Below are 17685 nucleotides of genomic sequence, written 5' to 3' on the forward strand. Positions count from 1 at the left end.
CAGTTCGGAATTCCTGTGTGATGGTGACGATGGATGATTGATGATTAAGCTTTACGACCCTCTTCAACACTTGACGGTCTCTGGAGGTCAACATGGGAGGTCAGCCTGCACGCTTTTGGTTTGTACACGTCCCTTCATGTTTCCACTTCACTACAACATCGGAAACAGTGGACCTAGGGATGTCTAGGACAGAAATTTCATGTGCAGACTCCTTACACAAGTGGCACCCAACCACCTGACCACGTTGAAAGTCCGTGAGTTCCTCAGACCGTCCCATACTGCTGTCTCGTGCTGTCTGCAGACTACTGAGATCACTAACCATGTGTTCCATGTGGTAGATGGCAGTACTCTGTCGCCCTCTATGATAAACACACATTTCGCGGTGTGTCTGGATACTTTTGATCACATAGAGTATATAATCAAAATTAAGGTTTTTGTGCTACTCAAGGAGGAAACCCTGGTTTGGTGCCTAGCTGAGGGCAGGGCAGCACCCCAGGCAGTCGCACAGGTTGCCCAGCCCTTAAGCTGGCCCTGTATATGCTTCCTTTCTTGAAAGCCTCTGGAAACTAGATGTGTACACATTCCTCAGTGTGTTTTCAGTTGAATAATTGTTGCCACTTTAATAAAGTCTATGACTACCACAAAGTGATATATCAGTGCCTGCTAATAGTTAATGTCATTTTCTTCACAGAAAGAAGCTCAAGTTGTGTAATGACAAGTCCAGGCAGGAAGATATTGAAACTCCATCGTAAGATGCAACTTCTTGAAGATAGTGGCACTTGAATTCCTCATCATTGTACAACACAAAAGTGGAAACTGAATATTTAAATAGATTTACGCGTCAGTTCAATACTCATTAAGTTTTAAAGACTGTGCTCCAAATGGTGCAACTTATCAGTATTTTGTGAGTAAAGTGAGATCTACAATATAATAATATTTTATTTTCAATGTATTTTATCACTTGTGCAATGCTAAGTATGTTGATGAACTTTTTTGTACGTCCTAATGATATGTGAATAAATTAACTTTAGTATAATTTTTGTTTCCCTGCAGTTTTCATCATTTCTAACAAGTTTGTATGTATCCTTGCACTACTGCTTATCAGAGAAAGAGAAATATGCATGAAAGATACTTTTATTAGTTCATTTTCTTCAAAAAAACATCACTTGTTAGATATAAAGCAAGGAATAAATTTGGTTTGTCATGTAAGCTTCTTTATCCGATAAGCAGCAATACACACACTGTACCAGGAGTGTACAAGTAGTGACGAACCATTTGAAGCAGCGTACTGCTTCTTTTCTAACCTTCTCTTCTGTCATGCATGACATTGCTCCGCAGACTCCCAGGACAGAATCTTGGGGGGGGGGGGTATATTAGTTACTCTTTTCATTTTGTTTGCTTTCAGATTTTCAATAGGCTTATCTTGTGAATTATTTGGTTGCTTGCTCAGGTAAAGTGTCCAATTTTGCTAAGACTATAGTCTCAGATGCTAGCTGAAAAATTCTTAAACTGATCTTCTCCAGCCACAATGAAAAAACAAAATATGTATTTATATTCACAAAGCACTTAACATAAATAAATGTATTTGAAAACTTAGGACATCAAACTTATGGATAAAAAATAACATGTATCAATAATAATAATAATAATAGTAAAATCGTCTTCAGCCTCGAGGGCCACTCTTACAACAAACCCTTGTATGAGAGATTAATACAAAGATGAAATAAAGAGTATACTTTGAAAAAATATATGAAAATTATTACATATAAGCTTAATTGAATATAAAAATATAAACTGAATAAGAAATAAGATAAAAGGATTACATGTATAAACTAATTGTCATAGATATCTAATGTTCGTCACTTTCATTTTTATAATATGTATGACAGAGTCAGCTGGAACAATGAACAAAACTATGATAGCAATAATAATAATAAATTGAAAAAGGTAAAATAATGAAGATTTTGATAGCTATAAGAAGTTATATGCACACAGTTGCTAGCAGTGGCGAAGCTAAGGCATAAATACTGGGTAGGCTGAAAAATCTGCTTATATTTTTTTATACAGCAGGTCCATGCGTAGATTCTTCTTGGTTGTAAAAGTATCAATTACTCTTTCCTTGAACCGACAGATTTTGATGTTTTATGTAATATAAAATTAGTTCCAGCGCGCGGAGAACGCAAATAACGGAGATATTCGATCACAAAGTATGACCCACGTAAGCAAAAACCTGCCATTTAGGAGTGCTTCCGCCGCTAATTATTATTAAATGTTAAATCCCTTTGTGTGCACACTCAAATAGCGAAAGAACACGTCGATAATAACTATTGGTACCAAACCTAGCAATCCTAACCTAACTACGGAAGTTTCTGTTGTGGAATGTAGTTTTGGGTGCTATTATAAATATTTTACTGTTTATTTTGAAAGAAAAAATACTTTTAAAATTCTTTTAGGCGTACCACATGTTCAACTGGTAGCACATTTTGTGAATTACGTTCTTTGACAAAGTTCAATAATGTTCTAAAGATCTTTAACAATTATTTGGCTATGAAGACATATTTTAGGGTTTTCGACAGGACAGAATACTAATTGGTTTATAATCTGAAGCATTTTATGTTATATTTATAGTATCTTTAATTGAACTTGTTTTAGTTGCATGGCATAATGTCGGTTGTTCACAAAAGTGATAATTAAGTTCATTTTCTGAAATATCAATATTCTGGTTATCTGATTGTTTCCTTGGTAAACTAAAAGCATACTTGAAGTAAGTCTTGAAGCTTTCCTGGCGATGAATGATGAAAAGGTTCTCTGGGGCTGTCGACCGGGTGAGTTGCGGAGGGGATTCCGGGCTTTCGACAGCTGGCGTCACTCTTATCTTCACTTCTACTCTGAAGATGAGAGTGACGTTGGCTCTCGAAGGCTTGGAGTCTTTTCCGCGGCTCACCTGGTCGATTGCCCCAGAGAGCCTTTTCATAAAAGCATACTATAGTTTAGCTTTGCGAACTTCTTGTGTAGAACGGTTAAGCAACCTGCGTTAGGCTTCGAATACTAAATTGGTTGCTTACAAAATAATCCTTAGTGCCTTTTTATACCTAGGTATATTATATATTGCAAGTCCTGAAATGACATGAACTTTAATATATCAAATGTCATCCAAGGGGACGGGGGATTTTTAACCTTCCTCCTACTCACGGGTGCAAATTTATTGTGTAATATTAGTATCAAGGAATTTAGAACTTTCTATGTTGACATCTACGAGAAAACTAGTATTTCACCAAAAGGCAATAATGCTGTTTCATTTGTTAGGCCCCCTTCACTCAAGTTTTGACTTATGTCAATAGAAGCACTAATTATTTCATACGTGTTCAGGTGGTCAAGTATTTGAGGGAGAAGTGGCTGAATGACATAGCCGACAAAATGCGATGCCACATGCGGGAGATCGGAAAAGGGTGGTTCAACATCAATGAGAAGGACTGGGATATTTTCTACATCACGAAGCTGTCGCGGCTCGTGAACCTAGTGAAATTCAGAATGCAGGTGAGTGTGCGAGAGTTAGTAAGGTTAACGTAAACATACCCGTATCTGTTTTCCCACAACCTGAGGGCTTCATAGTAGGCTGATAAGTCTTATGCTCGCCGTAGAGGAATAACTGTAAGTAGATCCATTGAGAATAAACAGGGGAACGTAATAATGTGACTTACGAGGTGCAAGTTATGCATATACTTTTGAATGGGCAGACTTGTTTCAGTCTTGATGAAACTACAAGATGCACCATATTTATTCCCTTAGATGAACGAAATGAAGAATTTTGGAGGGGCAGATCAAGTAAAGTGGTAATTCAATCCTCCCTTGGTAATTTTTTAAATTATTATCTATTGAACGATTCCATTTAACTTATTTCAGCGTAGTAGTTGTGGTGTGCTTGTATGTGGGTTTGTCTTGCGTAGTAGATATGCTGTCTAGTGTGGTTGGGAGTCTTGTGTAGTAGTTCTGCTGTCTAGTGTGTTTTTGTTTATCTTATGTAGTAGTTATGCTGTCTAATGTATTTCTGTTTGTCTTGTGTAGTATCGGTGATGTGTCTTGTGTTGTAGTTGTGCTGTCTAGTATGTTTGTGTAGTAGTTGTGCTGTCTAGTATGTTTGTTTTTGTCTTGCGTAGTAGTAGTGCTATCTAATTTGTTTGTGTTTGTCTTGTGTAGTAGTTGTGGTGTGTAGTTTGTTTATGTTTATATTGTGTAGTAGTTGTGGTGTGTTTGTGTTTATATTGTGCTATAGTTGTGATCTGTTTGTGTGATTCTTGTATAGTAGTTGTGCTGTCTAATGTGTTTGTGTTCGTCTTGTGTAGTACTTCCTCCATTCATATTGGGGGTTAGGCGTAGAGCTGACAACTCTGCACTGTAAAAAAGCAATGTCAAGAAACAGCAATATAAGGCCATGGATGTTCCCAAGGTAAAATATTCCGGAGGTAAAATAGTCCCCCGTTCGGATCTCCGGGTGGGGACTACTTTGGGAGGTCCCTGGACTAAGGATAAGATCTACGTTAGGAATAAGGATATTAAATTAGGCACCTGGAATGTTCTGAGCTTTACCGGCCTGGGGCATTTCAGTGTACAGTTAATGAGATAGTTAAGTATAAATTAGATGTAGTAGCTGTCCAGGAAGTTAGGTGGCCAGGAGAAGGGAATTGTAAAACTAAAAATTATACTTTTTTCTATGGTGGTACTGAAAATCATAATTTTGGAACAGGCTTTTTCATAAATAATAGAATTATCTCAGCTCTTAAAACAGTAGAATTTATTAATGATAGGATATCATATGCAGTTTTACAGGGTAGGTGGTGTAAAATTATTTTAATAAACATACATGCACCAACGGAAGATAAAGATGATAATACTAAAGATGATTTTTATACAGAGTTAGAACAGGTCTTTGATAAATTTTCTCAGTATGATATGAAAATTCTGTTAGGTGACTGTAATGCACAGATTGGCAAAGAAGAGACATTTAAACCCACAATTGGTAAAGAAAGTCTTCATGAATTAAGTAATGATAATGGTATAAGATTGATTACTTTTGCAACCTCAAAGAATTTAATTGTGAAAAGTACCACTTTTAAACATAAAGATATCCATAAATATACCTGGTCTTCTCCAAATGGTAAAACTCATAATCAGATAGATCGTATTCTCATTGATAAGAGAAGGCATACTAGTATAATTGACGTTCGTACACATAGAGGTGCTGACTGTGCCAGTGACCATTATTTAGTAATTGCTAAAGACTCTCAGTGATAAATCATAAGCAACAAAATCTAAAAATTATAAAATTTGATACAGGAAAGTTTACGGATGAAAGAATTAAGAAAGATTACCAAATTAAACTGTCAAATAGATTTGATGTTTTGCAGGATTTAAATGATGATTAAAATATAAATGAAACAGACGTAAATAAGAATTGGGAGCACATACGTAATGCAATAGAATCAGCAGCTAAAGAAAGTATAGGATACCATAAACCGAGAAAAAGTAAGCCATGGTTTGATAATGAATGTCATAATCTAATAGAAATAAGAAATCAGGCTAGACTTAGGTGGTTAAATAACTCTGATGATACAAATCTAAACAATTATAATAGAATAAAGGGAGAAGTTAACTGCACGTTTAGAAGTAAAAAAAGAGATTACTTGAAAAGCAAAATTAACGAAATTGAAACAAACAGCAAAAATAAAAATATCAGAGATTTATATAAAGGTGTAAATGAGTTTAGAAAGGGGTGGCAACCTAAAGTAAACTTGATAAAAGATAAAGATGGTGATCTTCTAGCTGACCCAAAAGATATTCTAAATAGATGGAAGAACTACTTTAATGACCTTTTAAATGTTCATATAGGAGATAAATCAGAAGTAAATGAAGTCCACACAGCAGAACCTTTAGTTCCAGAACCTAACTTGACTGAAGTTAAAGATGCAATTAAAAGGCTAAAGAATAACAAAGCACCTGGCATTGATTTAATACCAGCTGAGTTAATTAAATATGGTGGAAATTCATTAATATGTCAAATTCATAAATTAATTTGTTTAATATGGAATAAAGAAGAAATCCCTCAACAGTGGAAAGAATCCATAATTGTTCCTGTGTTTAAAAAAGGTGATAAAATGAACTGCAATAATTACCGTGGAATTTCTCTACTCTCAACAACATATAAAATATTGTCTAACATTATTTTAACAAGACTAACCCCATATGCTAATGAAATTATAGGTGATTATCAATGTGGATTTAAACGTAACAGATCAACTACAGATCAAATTTTTCACATCAGACAGACACTTGAAAAAAATGGGAATATAATCAAAATGTCCATCAGCTATTCATTGATTTCAAAAAAGCATATGATTCGGTCAAAAGAGATAAATTATATAATATATTAGTAGGGTTTGGAATACCTAAGAAGCTTGTTAGTATGATAAAAGTATGCACCAGTGAAACAGAAAGTAAAATTCGTGTGGGTATTAATATGTCTGACAAATTTACAATTCATGATGGGTTAAAACAAGGAGATGCATTATCTCCATTGCTCTTTAATTTTGCCCTGGAATATGCTGTTAGGAAGGTAAAAGAGACTAAAGAAGGACTAAAATTAAATGGTGTGACTCAGTTGTTAGCATATGCAGATGATGTAGACTTACTGGGGGATGATGTGAATACAATTAAGAATAATGCTAAAATATTTTTCAAAACTGCTAAAGAGATAGGTTTGGAAGTTAACAAAGACAAAACTAAATATATGCTTACAGGCCGAAACCAAGTGTTATGTAATAATCAAAATCTAATTATTGATAACAACTCGTTTGAACCAGTCTCCAAATTCAAATACTTAGGAGTAATATTAACAAATGAAAATTATATTAAAGAGGAAATAAAAAGTAGGCTTAATTCAGGAAATGCATGTTACTACTCTCTTCATAAAATTTTGTCTTCTCGTTTAATATCTAAGAAACTAAAAGTTAAAATATATAAAACAGTAATTTTGCCTGTAGTATTATATGGATGTGAAACTTGGTCCCTTACATTGAAAGAGGAACAGAAATTGAGGGTATTTGAAAATAAGATCCTTAGGAAAATCTTTGGACCTAAAAGGGATGAGGAGACAGGTGAGTGGAGAAGGTTACATAATTTAGAACTACATAATTTGTATTCATGTCCAGATATTATTAGAATAATTAAATCAAGAAGACTTAGGTGGGCAGGCCATGTGGCACGAATGGGAGAGGAAAGAGGAGTTTACAGGATTCTTGTTGGGAAACCTGATGGTAAGAGACCTGTAGGAAGGCCAAGACGAAGATGGAGGGACAACATTGAGATGGACCTAAGAGAAATCGGTAGGGATGGAAAAGAGTATATAGATCTTGCTGAAGATAGGGAAAGATGGAAGGCCTATGTTGCTGCAGCCATGAACCTTCGGGTTTAAGAAGGCTAGGGAGTTAGTTAGTTAGTTGAAGGTTTGATCAATAGAAAGTTCTTTAACCAGTTTTTTTTTCAATGGCTATTGTACAGAGAGAACTTAATCTTTCATTTTCCATTGAATTACAGAGATAATTTTTTACTCTCTTGAGTGTGCTCATACTTCTTTCGGAGGAAGCTGTTGTAACAGGGAATGTCAAGACCAACTTGATAAGTTGTGTCACTTCTTTGTAGATTGTTTGAAGATCATTGCTAACTATAAATTTTAGAAGGTCTGCAGGAGGTAAATGCTTTTCTTCATCAGCATAGATATTCTTTAAATCATTTTCTAATCGTTCTTTATTGAAAAATGGATACGTGGACAGAAGGTTATTTAATTTCATCACTGGAAAATGTAGTTTATATCGCCCAAAGCTATTTTGGTCTAGCAATTCAACAAATTTTATCTTTTCAAGATCTCCAAAACGTATTTCCATTTGTACAATCAGTGTGTCCAAGATTTTGTAGGTTAAGCATTTGAGAGCCACGAAGTCTTGTTCACTTACATTTATTTCACTGCAAATCCTCTTAGAGTTTTCAACACATAATTTCACAGTATTTTATTTTTATAACATAAATACACTATGTGCCACACACACACACACACACACACACACACGCATGCACTTGAAGTAAATTAACATTCAACAATGCAGCGCGTGAACGATGCACTTTGCACAAGAAGACTAGAAGCAGAACAGGTTGGTTCTGAGGCTAGCCGCTTTCACCCAGTGAATCGGCAGTCCCCTCCCCTTACCCTCCCCTCCCACCTACGCACAGCTCACGCTGTAGCTGCCTTTTAAACGCGAGGCTTTTTGTCAAAAGCCTCACAGTTCGGACCGAACGCGCTCTCGTCTTTCTGGCCTGACTGACGACATATCTGGAAGGATCGGCGGAACCAAACGTTCGGATTACATAATTTAATTAGTTTTAACGAACTTTGATTGTTACAGCGTACAAGAACATTTAAATTTCAACATTTTTTGGGTAGGCTAAGCCTCAAAAGCCTCATAGGAGCTTCGCCACTGGTTGCTAGTTATTACAATGGTTACGTACATATGTTTATAACTAAAATGTTGCTCATGTTGAAGAATTGGAGGTACTCTTAATTATGTTTGCAGGTGTTCTATTTTTGTGTTGCCTCACATCATCTGCATGCTTAGTTGGCAATAATAAATGTTTGAGAGTCTGAGTGATTACTCCACTCCCAATACGATATTCAATTTGAGTTATTTAATGTATTTTCTTAAAGGAAAACACACTATTTTTACATTATCTACTCCCCTATATTAAACATGATAGTGATGATAACATAGATTACAACCATGCATTACACAGGGTTTCAGTCTAGGAACTTCAGACAATACAGTGCACTGTGCGGTACGTACCCAGAAATTTCATTAGGTGGATATTGGTCATAAAGGAAGTCATAATCATTCCTTGATTTCAGTTTCTTAGCAGTCTGTGCTATATTCTTACCAACTTTTCATGTATTTGAAGTTTTCTTAATGAAACTTTGACCAAAGGAGGGGTGGAGGTCCTATGACTCCCAGAAACCTTCGCTGTGTATGCTTTTGGCACCACTAATAATCTCTACTGGCATGCCAGTATAAAACTATTGCTCCAGATATTTAAAATGTAGATATGACTTGAGGTTTTTTTATATTTTTTTATTAAACTGCATAATATATCACTACTATTAGGGTAACTATGTGATAAGGTCAATTATGGCATTTGATCAAGTATAATAAAAAGGTCACCTGACTGCAATGGTGCCATTCACTTCATATTCAAATAGGAAGAAGTCAGTCTTGTTCACAACATTTATTTCAGTGCCCAGCTTAACAAATGTTCCTGTTTAATGTTATCAGTATGGCTGATTATATTTTAATTTGAATTAAAATATTTTGGGTGCATCAGCACTGAGGCTATTTTACACCCATCACACTATACGGAGTCCAGCCCCTTATCATAACAAAAACTAAAATTTCAAAACCTTGGTTAAAAGCTGAGGCTAAAAGGCAGTGGCGGAGCGTGACCTTTCCAACAGTGTAAGCCTATCATGATGAAGGTTATTTCCCTTTGTGCTTATTTTTGGGCTGACATGGTTAGTGATTTACCCACACACATCGACCCCCCCCCCTCCCATTTTTTTCAGAACACTTCCCTGGAATTTTTCACCAAATTCAAAATTCTGGATAAATCCCTGGGGTTGGTGTTTTCTTTGCTAGGCTGTGTATCTCCTACATTTCAACTGATAATTAAGCCAGTCTTATTCCTATCACAATGACTAACGTAACGAGAAAAAATATGCAAAGTTAGATAAAATTAATAATAATAATAAAGAAACGAAAACGGAAGGAAAGTGTTGAATACTTTTTACAACCGCATAACCAAGTATCAGGTTCGTACCCTGAATCACAAAATCGGCGCACTTTATTTTTTGTTTCTGTTACTATGCCTGCTAGAGAAGGAAGGGGTGGGCCTACCTACATCCACAAGTTCTCCACCCCACCGCACAATCACACTCATTTTATTCCATAATGCACTTTACTATCACACCACAGTACAGGGCCGATAGTCCGCTTTCAATAGATGGAATTCGCAAAAGCAATACCTCGACAACAAGAACGGGGAAACAAAAAGAAACCAGATCCAAAATTGGTCACTGCTCAAAGCAGTGATCTTTCGGACTGTGAGGGGAATATACCTTTCGGTTTCGGATATAAATAAATTCCCTATATTTAGTAAAAAATATATACAATATTAATTATAAAAGATATGCTCACTAATTGTAGGGACATATCCAGAAATTTCTTTCAAAGGCCATGTAAGTGCTTTCTTAGGATAATGTAAAAGCAAATCTAGCAACTAAAATATCATAAACAGGCTTTTCGAACGCTGTTCGAAGAGTGTTTGAATCACGGAGAACGTAATTAATAATATTTGATTCACATTTGACATGAGATTTGTAAAATTGGTTCAATCTTCAGCTTTCATTAACATTTATTTATTTATTTATTTATTTTTGCACTTTTTAGCTCAATTATTACCAGCTGAGTTCATACATAAACGGAAAACAGAGATCTTCATATTTCTGATGTTTATGCTCTCCTACAAGCTAAAAACAGAAACAAGAATTTAGCACATCAATGTGTATCTATTTTTCCTGTATCCCGCTGATTTTTAGGTTTCTCCTTTTTCCCCTTCCTGTTAGATTTTTGCTTCAGAATTCCCTGTTCCTGGAAAAAACCACCTTGAAGCACCACCGGCTCAAATTTCCTTTGCAGTCAACCATTCATAACCGACAACGCTGGAGCTCCTCCTCTTGCAGGACATGTGTCTTGCTGGCGCGTATTCAGTGAAGCCAACCCAAGCATAATGGTGCTAAATCTCGCACAAGTTTAAACAGTCGTTTGTAAGTTGGGGATGTAAATAAAACAAGAGGGCCACTTTTCGTTCTGGTTAAATATTCTCAAACTTTTCACGTATAACGTCGAACCCATGCCGTTGGTTGAACCATTCGAATTTGTATTTATGTTTTTGTTATAAAATAATATTAATAATATGAAAATCACAGAACAATTTAGTAGTATGTAGCATAATTTCGGAGTTTAAACGACACCATGGATGTCCAGAAGGGGCAAGGCAAGGAGACACTTCCTGAAAAATGAATGTCAACCATTTTCACACATACAATTTCATTTCAGTCACATCAAATTGTTAGTTATTGTAAGGGCGTTGCAGAAAAATGTTAACTTCAAATTGATTAGTATATTTTGAGAAGGGAAATATACCTAGTTTACCCCAACCCCTGAAAAAAAAATGCTTTGCTTAATCCTCCCTGGTGGAAAGAAATACTGCGGACGTCCATTTTTCTAAACATGAGGTTTGCAACGCTGCTGTAAGCCTGTGGCTGTAGGTTTACAAACCTAGGGTTTAGCCCGCTCTTCTCCCTATATTCCTTGCTCTTCTGCATCCAGATACGGTAGGCATTGCTCCTTCGCGGTCAGAAATTTGTACGGCAACATTCAGACGGCTTACAACTTTCCGCAAGCAGAAGGCGGGAGTTCCCATGTGCCCCTTGGTGCTGAAGTGTTGCAATCTAACAAACAGGATCTCGAAGACTGGTATCGGGCCGAGTTGAACTTTGAAGTTTTTACGGATTTTGCCATATAATTACATACATTTTACGAGAACTAATAAAGTGTAAGCCCAGCTTACACGGCTTACATTGACGCTCCGTGCCTGCTAAAAGGGCACTCAGCACAAATAAGGACAAAACACAGGACGACACAGAATTATACTGGCCATGGGGCCAGTCGCCAGAGCCTCATTAGTCTGCAGTCCAGGGTGTACTATGTGGAAGTGAGGTTGACTATTGGGTGCACTCAGTGAAGCAACCACAGGGGGGGCAGGGGTCATTGCCCCCCAACCTTGGACTGAAATGAGTTCTAGGGGAGGCAAGGGGGGCAAACATTGACGGCCAAGTGTATCTGCAAGGGGCAATTACCTCCCACAACTTCAAAATTTATGCAAATAAAAATACTTTTCGTAAAATTATGGCCCCTTTTCTTAGTCTTATCAAGTTCAAAACTGTAGCTAAGAGGCGGCGGGAGTCGGCCCTGGGCATTGAACGATCTAAATGAAAATAAGTTTTAAGATTGATTGGTTGCATTTTTGTTTTAAGTCCACTTTATGCACAGAAAGGCTGGACTGGACCTACAGTTTAAAGTGGGATCCGAACCACTGTGCCATGTGCCTCCACTGGGTATTGAACCTGGGATCACTTGATCACAAGGTGACGATGATACCACTACACCATCAGGGAGGCACAAAAGTTGTAAAAGAGAGAATGTATTGGCATCCCGTGAAATTATTTGCACCCTATTAAATCAATATTGATTACAGCCTGCAAAATAATTGGATCCATAAAGTTTCTCACTCGCTTTGCTCGCAATATGTCATTGTTCTCTGTAATGCATTGTAAATTTCCAGACAGAGAAATAAGACTCGTCTTAATTGATTTTGTTTTAAATGCATGAACAATTGTTTTTAGGAAAGGGAACGTGCACATTTGAGAGACAATTTATGTAATTTCTGCTGTTGGTTTATTGTGAGAAGGATGAATTCGATGTGTAATGTATTTAAATAATATATATTGTATATAATATGTATTAAGGAAACTTTGAATACATACAAAATTTAGTGTCCACTTCGCTCCATGTTGCATATATGTGAAACATATATCGTGCATGAAAGTTATACATGTTAATGTAAAAAAAATCTTTCAAAAATAGTTTGTGTGCTTGTTTTCCATTATTAATGTGAAATTGAATGTGTTGAAAAAATAATTCAAATCGTTTGTTCGAACACAAATGCTTTAGCACCAACTTCTACCCCCTTTTTGCATAATTTACGAGGGTAATAACGTCTTTGATACTACTAGTACCGCTGCTCCTACTACTACTACTACTACTAATAATAATAATAATAATAATAATGTTCATGTTGGTCCTGGGTTCGAATCCCGGCTTGGGCATGGATGTTTGTGAGTGTCCATTCATCAATTTCATCATATCGTCACTCTTCCCCATCTTCGCAAATTAGCCAAAAGTGGCACAACAAGCGAAGTAAAATAAAGCAAATCAATAATAATAATAATAAAATATATTATTATAATTAATATTATTATTATTATTGGTACGTTTAACCTGGTACTTCCCCCCGCCCCAGACAAAAATTTGTGGTTGTGCCTCTGCGTGCACTACGTGGAAGGAGCACCCCTTACACCCCCAGTATGACTGAGGCAATAATATCATTGAGTGTATTGTTTCTATGCTAAACTCATTTTCACACTGCATCATAGACATTCATCCCATTTGTGTGTGGTGCATACATGTTTAAGCATGACAAGTTCTGAGGATTTATAACAGGTAACAAACACTGTTATGTTTTGGAATAACTTTCAGGTGCACATGAAGCATTTTCTGACACAATGTGTAATCATTTTAAAAAGTAGTTATGCTAACAGTAGGACAATGCAGTTATAAATACAGAGCAAGTGATGGAAGAATTTGTGATGATAGAGGAGTTTGTTTTCTAGTTTTCACGTTCAGTTCTCAATAATGATAAAATTTCAAACAATAACTGTGTTATTTGAGGTTCAGCAATATATTGCGATATGATGTTGCAACACTATTCCTATGACTCCGGTAAATGTAAGTACAGATAATTATACAATGTGACCAGAGATAATTCATTCTACAAGACTTACAGTATCTTACTCATTATATATGCGGTAAGATTGTAGCTAAAAAAAATTTTTAGCAAGGTAACTTATGCATCAGCAAATATGATAACTGTTCAGTGCAAATGAAAGGACATTAAAAAGTATTTATTTTCAGTGTTTTAAGAGAATAACTCGTATATTTGTGTATGCTGCCTGCTTAGATTCAAAGCAGGTATATAGGCCTTGACATAGTGGGGATACACAGTGGTTCAGATTTCCCTTTAAGCTGTAAGTCCAGTACCGATTAGCCGATCTGTGCATAAAGTGGACTTGAATCGTACCAACTCAAAGCAGATATGTGTAAAAAGTATCACTCTAGCAAGCATTAGAAAGCTTAAAACTACAGCTTCAAGAGCTTGTTAGGGTGGTCGATGGGGGGCATGTATGTCCTGTGTAGCCTAATGGATATCGCTCTCGCCTTTGGTGTGAGTAGTCTCATATGTTCTGTTCCCAGTGAAAGTTCCAAAATGTTAATCGTGAGGACAATTGGGGATGCCACATGAAAGCAATATACAACAGACTCTGGTCTCAGAAGCCAGAAAACAATAGAAAAGGCCCAGCTGGAAATTTTTCCAATTGGTTCTGATAGCCAATATGAGTTTTCAGACACACTATCGGAATCGATTGGTCAATTGTAATGAATTGGTTTTTATTAGAGAGTATTTTATTATTTTCAATATACTGCTTATGAAAAATTCTTATCTATACAACTGTAAATGCAATGGCGAAATTATATAAAAGAACTAAAATAAATCTCTGGTAAAGCATGTGGAATTTGTATCTGAGAAAAACTTTCACATACAAAACTTTTTCATATATATGCAGGCCCGTAGTCAGGCAGGGGCCAGGGGGGGGGGGTTCAGCCCCCCCCCCATGGAACTACCGTCAGCCCCCTTGACATTAGCTAAAATTATTTTGTGTAATTTGTTTGCAGTGAAGATTGAAAATATAGACAGCAGATATTATTTTGCTCACAACTTTGGTGATGGATAAATTCAGGGAGCATGAACAGCTGCTATTACATTTGTTCATCTTATTTATAAGAAGTCTAAGTAGCAGCAAGAATTTAGGAGATTCTCTTCTCTAGCAGGTGCGTATATTCTAGGCTACCTAGGCTATCGCCGAAGCCCAGATTAAATACAGAAAATAATTGACTATCAAATGTGACTGATGCTTCACTCTCAAACAACGACCGCGGGAAAAAATGATAGCATAAAACCCGCGACTCCTGTGCACCATACTCCCGTGAGGAGAGGAGGGAGAGAGTGGACCATGCTTCCTTATGGCCCGAGGTGAACAGAAGTAAAGGCTCGCTCTATACATTGGGATGGACTCCTTTCCTTTAAAACTATCACCAGGCTTCAGCGGTTAAATTCTTCCCCGACCAGTGCCTGGAGGCGGTCGGTGACGTATTTGTAGTGGCTTCTTAGACAGGGAACAACTCTTTGTTTTACAACGGCGGTAAAACCTTACAGCAATGCCAATGCGTTAACCAGCATGGGATTTTTCCCAGGTAAAGGAAATTTTGAAACTAAACTACTATTACAGGAATGGGAAAAGAGTGGCTGGCATGTGATAGGGAATTTGTCCTCTAGGCCAAAACAACACTGTCCCATCGAACACATGCAGAACTCACAGACCACTGACCTTCAACCAACAAACCACACTTTACGATGTTTTCAACCCCTGTGCTGCTTTGTTTATGACTGGCTGGGGTAGACTGACTGGCCAGAGATGACAAAGGGCATTTTGCGAGTGGAAATCACGTTGAAGGAAGTTTAAGAAAATTAAGTTTCTTACTGTGTGGATTTTCTTAAGTGTATGAGTGCGTGAATTATGTATATATGTTTTGAATGATCTGTGCTGCGTCGTGTAGTGAACGAAAATGAATGATATAATTAACGAACTATTGCCGAAACAATTTATTCTGCTTTTGCATAAGGATAAACTTCAAATCGTGAAGATATGCAGGCCTCTGGCATCGCAAAGAAGAGAAGAATGGATTTGATTTGTTATTTTGCGTTGGTCTTCTGCCACTTTAGCTAATCGCGACGATGAGAATGAGTGACGATACGATGAAATTCATGAAGGGTCATTCACAAAGAATACCCATGTCCATGCCTGGATTTGAGCCAGGGACCTCTGGCATCACAGTGTGCTGTGCTAATAACCATTTTACCACAGAGGTTGCCAAGAGAAGAATGGAGTTCCTGTCCAAATTAAATATTCAAGGTAAGAAGTTTATTATACGCGTATATTTTATTCTCACACGTAGACCTACATAAATATTTCACAATATGGGCCTCTATATTTTATAAATAACCATAAAATATTTTAAGTGTTTTCCTTATTGTTTTTATATTAATGAAACAGTGTTATTTCTATAATTATTAGTAAATTGTAAGTATTTTAATCGCAATGTCACATCACCTTAAAATTCAAGAAATTGAAGTGTGTAGTAAGGGATGATTTTAGTAGCAGCCAATTAACACTTCAAGCGATATTTTAAAAGATATAGAAAAATGTAGTATTTGTGTGATATTTCTAAACTTTATGTAACTTAATGATCCCCCCCCCCCACACACACACACACATAATTTACCTTCATTTAACACTGTTCAACTTTTGAAAAATGGACTTAAATTTGAATTTTCTTTTCTTCCGTTGACCCTTGATTAAAAGGGCATGAAAAAAGTCAAGATACATAATGAAATAATATTTAGTTTAGTACATCATAACAAAAAAGAAGAAACATTGTGTAGTACATTACATCACTACACCAAAGTAAAAATTGAAAAATACACTACATTATACTACAATAAAAATAAATAAACACATTATCATTGTTGCATGATTGAAATAAGAATACAATTAAAATACATACTGTTTAGTACATTGGCCTTGTATTGTCTTGTTCCATGAATTCTGTGAGACTGTAGAGATTCTGTCAAATATTTTTCTATTGTTTGTGTTTGTTCATTTTTTGGAGATATCAGTTTTATGTTATGAGGCAGCTGGTTGTAGTATATTTTCCCGGCATTCATTGGTGATTGTTTTGAGATATTGAGTCTGTGTTGATTCTCGTAATAATTATCTTTCCTTCTTGTATTGTGGTTGTGTATTTGGTTATTTTTAGTCATGCTTCTAGTATTTAGATTTAGAACAAATGTTATAGCCTTATAGATGTATAGGGAGTATATTGTCATTATTTGTTTATCTCTGAATAATTCTTTGCAAGATTCCCTACAGCCTAGTTTGTACATTATTCTAAGTGCTCTCTTTTGAAGTCTTAGTATTCTGACAGTATTATTATAAGATGATCCAATCCACACTATTATGCCATATTCAACATAGGGGTAAATTAGTCCATAATATATGCATTTGTTAATTTCTGTTAAATTATATTCAGCCATTTGTTTTAGCAGATATCGATTAGATGATAGTTTACTGCAGATGTTGTTAATTTGTTTTTCCCATGTTAATTTTTGATCTAGTGTTATTCCCAAAAACTTTACTGAAGATACAGTTTCTATGAGCACATTGTCTATGCATAGTGTTTGTGACTCAAAATCCATGTTTCGGATTGTATTGAATATCATAAATTTTGTTTTATTGTTGTTTATTATTAATCCGTGTGAAGTTAAGTATTGTGCCAGTTGGTTTATGGTGATGAAAGTGTTTATTTCAAGCTTCCTAGGGTCGATACCTCTGGCAAGAACAGTTGTGTCATCTGCATAGGTGACAATTTTTGTGTTTGGGTATTCTGGTACATTGTTTATGTACAGACTAAAGAGCAAGGCCCCAGGATTGATCCTTGCGGTACCCCCATTAACACTTTCCTACTTTGTGATTTAAAGTTAGTGACTATACCATGCATGTTGTAGCTTATTTGA

At 36.1% G+C, this 17685-nt stretch overlaps 1 protein-coding gene across 1 annotated transcript in view; it reads left to right on the forward strand.

Moving 5' to 3' along the window:
• The window catches only part of LOC145990986 (sodium-dependent proline transporter-like), an 80840-nt gene extending 79804 nt beyond the window's left edge, over window positions 1-1036 (forward strand). Inside the window, exon 14 of the mRNA XM_083126613.1 lies at window positions 692-1036. Within this exon, the coding sequence (XP_082982739.1) occupies window positions 692-752 (61 nt within the window). The 3' untranslated portion in view covers window positions 753-1036. The remainder of the gene's footprint in view (window positions 1-691) is intronic.
• The last annotated feature ends 16649 nt before the right edge of the window (window positions 1037-17685 follow it).

This window comes from Lepisma saccharinum, chromosome 8 (assembly GCF_977018435.1).
Source record: "Lepisma saccharinum chromosome 8, izLepSacc3.1, whole genome shotgun sequence".
NCBI lineage: Eukaryota > Metazoa > Arthropoda > Insecta > Zygentoma > Lepismatidae > Lepisma > Lepisma saccharinum.